Source organism: Drosophila guanche, unplaced genomic scaffold (genome assembly GCF_900245975.1).
Source record: "Drosophila guanche unplaced genomic scaffold, DGUA_6, whole genome shotgun sequence".
Taxonomy (NCBI): Eukaryota; Metazoa; Arthropoda; class Insecta; order Diptera; family Drosophilidae; genus Drosophila; species Drosophila guanche.
The window spans coordinates 1,874,693-1,883,192 of record NW_022995757.1 but is presented as its reverse complement, the minus strand read 5'-3'; the positions used below and the strand labels follow the sequence as shown (position 1 = coordinate 1,883,192).

At 46.4% G+C, this 8,500-nt stretch overlaps 1 protein-coding gene across 2 annotated transcripts in view; it reads left to right on the top strand.

Moving 5' to 3' along the window:
• Positions 1-1,510: 1,510 nt before the first annotated feature.
• LOC117590218 (netrin-B) overlaps positions 1,511-8,500 on the top strand; it is a 64,136-nt gene continuing 57,146 nt past the window's right edge. Inside the window, exons 1-2 of one of the 2 annotated variants that reach the window (XM_034282685.1) lie at positions 1,511-1,531; positions 5,655-7,184. In XM_034282685.1, the coding sequence (XP_034138576.1) occupies positions 5,672-7,184 (1,513 nt within the window). In that variant the 5' untranslated portion in view covers positions 1,511-1,531; positions 5,655-5,671. Of the gene's footprint in view, positions 1,532-4,982; positions 7,185-8,500 lie in introns of those variants that run through there. The other variant, XM_034282684.1, reaches the window with a different exon arrangement.

Below are 8,500 nucleotides of genomic sequence, written 5' to 3'. Positions count from 1 at the left end.
CTCACTTGTCAAGTCAATTGGTTTGCCACGAAGAACATTAAGGTGGGAAACCACCTCCATCCACCATCAGACTGAGCAAACTGAGCAGACTCCCTCCCATTCCGGCTGGGGCTTAAGTAAATATTTGGCCTACGTGCCCATTACGTGATTTCCCGATAGTCTTCGTCTCCCATCGATGACGATGCCGCCAGCGACGACGACGTCGATGAGGATGATGATGAGGCTGATGCACTTGAGATATGACCATACAACGCCTGGGTCTCTCTCTGCCTGCCACTTGAGCAGACGTTGCAGGCCCTGCGGCACAGTAGAGGAACGTTGCAGCTCCGAAGAAAATTTTAGGAGCGCTGCAGTTGCAAAGGAAAGGAAAGATATGCCTCAATGCCGAACCAAAATGTGAACAGAAATGCTAGTTTCGATTCGAAATCCTATGTTGAAATTTCCCTCTTCTTTTTGGTTCATTTGATTTGGTAATCCCGCCAGCAATTGGTTTTGGATTGGATCGATGGGAACTGCAAAGAAAGAAAGATCTCCACACATGGGAAAGCCACAAAAGAAAGCATCAGAGGAGAGTTGTGTATGTGCTGAGTAGACAAAGAAACAAACCAATCCATCCAACAGACACTGAAGACAGTTACAAACCTATTACATATGGACATATGTGTGTACATATTTGCAAAGCTATTCAGCTGGACCGTGATAAAGGATAATGGCCGGCACTGTTCTGCAGTTTTTGTCAATGAATCTCAGTCAAATTATGAATTAAAAGTCAGTGGCAAAACATCAAAATAGAAATATTCATTGTTTCTATAATTAAATGTAACTACCAGGCTAAGGCTAAAGCAACTGTTTATACCACACGATTATGTTGTTAAAAAGCTGCAAAATATTTATATGAGACCGCTTTATTTTATGAAATTAATTGAGCGTTCATGTCTTATGTTTTAAGGCACTTAATACCCAGCTTAAAAAGTGATTTTCGTTTAGTATTTGTATACATTTTGTGAGATTGTTCGATTTGATGGACAAGCCTCATGGGATACAAACAAGGATACAACACAAAGTCTTTGCTTTTTCAGCAAATAACAAAATCGGAAAGGAAGCGAAAGCCCTAACAAAATACACAATGTATTCTTACTGCCTTCCTTCCCACGTTCAATTCCATTAGGCATTGACTCTCTTTTCGCTCCTCTCTTCTTCCACCATTCTGTATTGTAATTTTCTAATTTGTTGATTTAATATTTCCTGCAAACGAAAATGCCTATTTAATATCCTGTCAGGAGCTGAAATAAATACACGTACGAGTATGTGTATATTTGGGGGAGAGTCAAACAGCAATGTACAGTGAGGACTATCCTTGGAGGAAGTGGGGGAGTTGCTTATTTACCCTATACAATAGTATAGTGAGGCTTCGGAGCTCATGGGGTCCTTTAAGTGCAGTTTTTACTGTATACCACATCTGCATGCCACGTTTTTGCGTTCATTAACTGATTGTAGGATAAAACAAAAATAGAGAGAGAGAGAGAGAGAGAGAGAGCTACGGAGTGAATGAGAAGCAAACAGCATCCGAGTCAAGAGCTACAACAATGAGGATATGTTTTGTGTCTGTCCATTGCCATGTCCTTCCGTTCCAGAACCGTCACCGCTCTCTGCCACTCTGCCCCTTTATATATGGGAAACCGTATGCTTCGTTAAAAATGATGTTCAAATCAAATGCCAGAAGCAATTTCCCCCGCATACAAAAACAAGAACAGAACCAAACTCTGACCAGAAACATTGCGCCGCTGGCCCCCAAGATATGGGAAGGGCATGAAAACTCCTGCAAAAGCTAATGGGTAATGGCACGGGCATGCCAGCTCCTACAAAAGTCAGAGATTGTTTTCATGCGTCTGCATTGCATGCCGAAAGCTTTGCGAATGAGCAAAAATAAATAAATCATTTAAATGAAACAAATTGCACACACACATGAGAGGCAGGGGTCCAGTCCGGGACCGGGAGTCGTCTCCAGTCACCCGTAAGGCTCATTAGAAATACATAGAAGCCGCAAGAACAACTCCCCCGGAACTGTGAGCCAGCCAAAAAACATTGGGGGGTGATGGCGGAAATAACAAATATTCTAGCAAACATTTTGCAAAGCAGTAAAGCGAGAAATTTTTCCGGAAAATGAATTGAAAATTTAATACAAATGCAAATAAATAAATACGAGTATGCCATGGGACAGAGAACCAAATGGCAACCAGTGGGAAGCCAGAGGGGAGTTATGTGGTCTACATCGGTTTTATGTCTGTGTATGACCGAAAAACTATATGCCATGGATACACGGCATAAATAACTTTGCTTCAACGGAGTAGAAGAGAAATGGGGGAAAACTCTGATTGGGTTGCCATGTTGAGAAGGTGACGCAAAGCGGAGATGCTTCATCTTGCGGCATCAGAGGTTGATGCTAAGCCACACTAGGAGAGAGAGAGCGAGTAATCATATTTTTTAGCATACAATTTTAGAGCAATATTTCACCATTAAACTCATGTTGACATGTGCATTTAATACTAACCTTAAATGACCATTTCAAGTTTTTCCCAAAGGTACTTTTGTTTGATAATATGTTCAAAAATCAATGGGAAAACAGTGCGCCACCCTACTACTGTGCATCCTGGCCTTGTGTTGCATCAGAACCTCAAAGAGACCCACCAGAGAGTGAAGTGAAAATAGTTTGATTTGTGTTTTGTTGGTCATTTGCCTGGCCTGTCTGCCATTTTATGATTTTGGAATTTGTACAAGAAAAGCCATTTCCCAGCGCACACTGCCCACTGCTAATGCTTGGAAGCTCTTGCTACCCAGCCCGGCTGGATATGACTGTGTGTACCATAATTATTCTTAGCAATTTATGGCATCGAATTGAAGATTCAGAAAGCGTTGATAAGCTTGATTTAAGTGAAAATGGTTCAAAAATGGCATTGAAGCGAATCATTTAATGCATTTTAAAAGAATTTCAATTCATTTCAGTGAGGAATGATCAAAGATTCGTGGAAAAGAGTTTCCGCAGAGGGAAAACATTGCAGGAATAAACGTGTTAGTGTAAGAGCGTTTCTCTTACTCTTTTCTTTTTGATCTTTCGGAACCATCAACGCGTTTTTGGGGTTACTCCTTCAATGCCACAGCTCCATCAGCGTCATGAGATGCTGCTGCAGCTGCTGCTGCCGGTAGAGGCCCCATCATAATGATCATAATGATCAGGTGGTGGTCATGGCCATTTAGCAGCACTCCACCAAGTGGCCCCGGCGTCATAATTACACCTTTCCGCTCCACTGAACACCACGAACCCCGGAGCCATTCCATCCTCCAACGGAGGAGTAGAGGAGTCAATCGCTGAAAATATTCGGATCTGGAACTGAAGCTCCAGCTCTGGAGTTGAGTGGAGTGCTGCGCTTTGGGGCTGATTTCACTCGAAAAGAAAAAGAAATCGCCTGGCACTTTCCTAGGAGCTGCGGAATGTAAGCAAATAAAATTAAAATTCCATTACGGAAAGCACGAAATATTGTATCCAAAATGGACCCAAATCAAAATAACAAAAAATAAGCAAAGTCAACAGAAGGTTGAAAAAGTAAGCAAAAAAGGAATCATAAAGGGAGAACCATCATCCATCTCTCCTTCGCCCTGCTCTCCTCTGTCTTTGTCTCTTTCCCACTTACCCATAAATATTTATAAACAATGGACGACGAAAGGCCCAAATCCGTTATAAATAAAACATAACGACGGGGATTTCATTTCGTTGTGGTAGCGGGATGGAGGGAACCACTTGAAGAGCAGCGTCGACTGCGGCTGCGACTTCGAATTGGACTCGAAAGCCGAAGAAATGTCACAAGCAATAAATCAAAGAGAAATACACACATAAGTAACAGCGGTCTGGTGATCGAATCATTAAGTACCCTTTATTATTAAGGTATCAACAAATCGAATTTTAAGAATGTTAAGACTTGGATAATGGTTTAGAAATTTATAATTATAATACACATGCAAATATGTACAATATAAAGAGACATTCCATTCAAGTCCACATATACTTAAAATAGGTCTATGATCATTAGAGCTCACTGCGTGGGTCAGTATTCAATCGTGATAAAGTACTGTCTGTCCGAGTTCCCTTCAATTAACTACGTTCTAAATATTTCCGCAACTTCCATGCACGCATTACTGTATGTACAAAGGGTATCAGAATCAACAAAGCAGTGTCAGAGCAGAGGCAGAGCAGTTTCTGTGAGTGTGTGTGTGAGAGGGGGGCGAAGAAAACAACAAAGGTATCACGGAAGCTCAGCGAAGATCTCCCACGGCACGTTCCCCTTCGTGGCACTGCGTGAGCATGAGGGAGAGAGAGCGAGTGTGCGGGTGTGTGGGTCACAGGTAATGCGCTCTTTACAAATTGCTAAGCACTGCAGGGGGTGTGGGCGGTGGTGTGATGTGGAGGGGGGAAGCATGTCGTGGGTTAAACTCTGAGCATTAAAATCCATTTGCAGGAAGCTCTGCTTAAGTGGGAGAGGGAGCGACAAACGAAACACATGCTGAGAACGTTGCGCAGGCGTCGCTCTGTCTATGCTGCTCGCTCTCAATCTTTCTCTGTCTGCTGTTCTTTGTGGACGACGGATGCTGCGAGCTTTTGCTTTCATTCTGCCTGCGGGATTTTCAATTGAAAAAGTGTTAATGATTTTTCTTGCCAAAAAAATATATTTGCAGATCTAAGAAAGACTATTCCCATAAATATGGTCTAGATCTCTTTTACATATGCATGAATACAAAGAACCAGCAGCAGTTGTTGCTAAACATTATACAAACACAAGCGAGTTTCAACACGCCAGCAACAAATGTTGCTCAGCAACACCTCGAACACTGGCAGCATCATCGTTTGGCAACACTCCAGCATCAGCATCATGTTCTCTCGCCCTGCATTCATGCGTTCATTCATTTATTCATTCATTCAAAACCGTTAGCCAGGTGAACAACGTGAAGCGGCGCAAGCGAGAGAGACACACAAAGCGAAGCGAACCGAAGTGAAGCATTAGCCGAATCGTAAAGCCGAAACGTAACCTCCGTCGGGTCCAACGCATTTTTGTTGTTATCTTTTTTTTCGTGTGCGAGTTCGTCGTGTTAGTGTTTGTGTGTGTATGTATGTCTGTGCAGCCTCCGCAACATGCGTCCGGCCCCCAGCCGCCCCCTGTGGTGAGTTTTTCCACGCAGCGCAGCAGCAGAGCAGCAGCAGAACAGCAGCAGCAGCAGGATACTGCCGCCAAGGAAGCGACAGCAGAGAACAGAGCAGCGCCGAAGGTTGACCGAGTTGGAAGAGAGCCCCGGCTGTTGTACAAAAAACTGAACGAAAGAGAGCGAGGAGCGTAAGTGGTGCTGGCTGGCTGGTGGCTGCCCCAATAAGAGACATTTCGTAGAGCGCGCGGGCAGCTGTTGCATGTTGCATGCAGCCGCCGCTGCTGCCAGACTCAGTGACGCCTGCCGATCCAAACCGATCAATCGCGTGTGCCGCGCTATAACTGTTGTATTTTTTTTTCTGTTTGTGTGTGTGTACTGATCCTCGCGAGTGACGAAGAGAAACACAACTGAACGAAGAGCCTTTGAGCCGTAGCAAGAGAGATTAAGCGTGAGAGAGAGATAGTGAAACGAACACGAAATGGAGCTTTTGGTGCTCTTCCTGGCCTTGGCGCCCCTCTGCATCTCCGGCGGGATTGCCCCTAACGATCCGTGCTACTTCGAGGGGAAACCCCGCAAGTGTCTGCCAAGCTTCGTGAATGCCGCCTACGGAAATCCCGTTCAGGCCTCCAGCATCTGCGGCGGCCAGCGGCCGGAGCGCTACTGCGAACTTCAGCGTGATGGTTCGCTGGGGGAATGCCGGGTGTGCGACAGGCATACCGCAGGTATTGGCGCCTCCGCTCTGACGGACTTGAACAACCCCAGCAACGTGACCTGCTGGCGTTCGGCGGGCGTCAATGTGCCCCACGATCCGGACACAGCGCCACCGGACAATGTGACCTTGACCCTGTCGCTGGGCAAGAAATACGAGCTCACGTACATCTCCCTGTCATTCTGCCCCCGTGCGGCACGACCAGACTCACTGGCGATCTTTAAGAGCTCCGACTTCGGCCAGACCTGGCAGCCCTTCCAGTTCTACAGCTCCCAGTGCCAGAAGTTCTACGGGCGACCGGATCGCGCCAAAATCTCCAAGTTCAACGAACAGGAGGCACGTTGCATCAACTCGCAGCATGACATTGGTGGCGCCGCCCAGAGGTTCGCCTTCAATACGCTAGAGGGCAGGCCGTCGGCCAACGACTTGGACTCGTCCCTGGTACTGCAGGATTGGGTGACGGCCACCGACATTCGCGTGGTGTTCCACCGCCTAGAACTGCCGCCGCAGCTGCTGCTGCAGAAGGAGCGAAATGCGAATAGCTTCAGCGACGAGATGAGCGCCAGCCAGGAGGCCGAACTAGAGCTGGATGAGCACGAGGACGACTACGACTATAATCTGCAGGACAACGACAGCGCCGGCTATGATGAGGAGTACGAGGAGCCCAAGAAACATCTCGAGTTGGACGATGATCTGCATTTGGACTATGCTGCTGACAGTGGCAGCGATGGCCCAAGCGGCAAGCGGCACTCGAAGCAGCACAAGGGAGGCAGCAGCGCCTACGAGAAGCATTACCAAACGAAACTTGCCACAGCGGCGGCCGCCGCGTCTGCTACAACCCCCAGTCCCCAGGTGAAGGCTGCTGCCGCAGCCTCAGCGACTGGCACAGCGCCACCGCCAGCGGAACTGCCACTGCCACCCATCACGCAGCACTATGCTGTGTCGGACTTTGCCGTCGGTGGTCGTTGCAAGTGCAACGGTCATGCCTCCGAGTGTGTGGCAACCATTGGTTCTTCGGTCTCCACCGCCGATACGGATGATGGCCAGGACGATGATGCCCCATCGGCAGGAGCATCAGCAGGAGGTGCACTCTCCCACGGACACTTTGGACGCACTGCCTCCGGACTGCAGCTGCAATTGCAGGGGCACATGAGCTCCAAGCTGACGATGACATGCGCCTGTAAGCACAACACCGCCGGCGATGAGTGCGAGCGTTGCAAGCCCTTCTACTTTGATCGCCCCTGGGGCCGTGCCACCGACAATGATGCCAACGAATGTAAAAGTGAGTACAACACTTTCTTCGACTTATTCTTCGACTGCCCCCGCACCTATAATATCCATCTCATTGAAGACACCAAAATCTCTGATTAAAAAGACCCATTAAGGAGGAATCCAATAGATTTATTACGTTTTGCTTTCCTCGTTTTTACTTCAATTAAAGGAGATCTTCCATCCATAGTTGATGGAGCGCATTTACCCTCTGATATCCTAAATATAATGACCAAAAACTCCCATGAAATTCCATAGATAAAGATGAGGTTAAAAAAAAAAAAAAAATCAGAATCTCTCAATGCATTCTACAACTTGAGCTGTGGGGATGAAAAACAAACTCAAGCTGTAATTCTATGTACATGTTTTATCTCCGCTCTGTTCTTATCGGTGTCTCAAAAAATAAAATATTCACGAATCTTATCTGTTGATGCGGTGTAGTGGCTGTTGAAAGAAGGTTCATTCTTTACAGATTCATTTACAGATTCATTCATTAAATCTCTTATTTGTGTCACCGCTTTCATCCCTCTTGCCTCATGCCACTTATTCCTCTTGGCTCTTGCAACCCTCGTTTGCAGCCTCAAGTTCAAAGTTCTTTTCATGGTTATTCGCATTATATTGGACACTGCTGCAAATCAAGTGCATCATCGCTGGGGCATCATCGAGTGCCGTTTTCAATTGCAGCCATTGTGTATCTGCCCCTCACGATTGGGGGCACTATCCTACACGGCCCCAAGGTCCCTCTGGTCTGGCAATTGTGCGTCGATTCCAAAATTGCCATCAACATTCTTTCCCTCTTTTGGGATTTTTTAGTGTTTTATTTGAACACTTGGCATGGCAATGGCACTGCCCTGTGGCAGTGGCTTATACTTCTGGCACTGCTTTACGCCTCTGCTTATGTCTATATCCCATACTCGACCTTCGTTTCCATGTGGCAGATGTTGAAGAAGATTGGAGACTGAAGATCGGCATTAGGTTTTCGTTATTTATTTTCCGTATTAAGGATTCTTCTGTGAGCTGTAAACTCTACAAATTCATTTCCCTGCAATATCTTTGTTTTGGTGTTCCCAATTGTCATGGAACTTTTCCGTCAGTGCAGAACAGTGCCTTACTTTTTTGATTGCCACGCCCCCTATACCGCCCTAAGCCGCCTCTAGAGAGCCATAAATTACAAGCGATTAACTTTTTGTAGGCCATCGATGTCGTCTTTGTCGTCGCTGTCGCTGTCGCTGGCGTTGTCCTCCATCCAAATATTAATCAAAAAGTCAGGACTCAGTGTTGGTGGTGTGGGTGTGTTGAAGGTGGATCTGTGGGTGGGTGTGGGAGTGT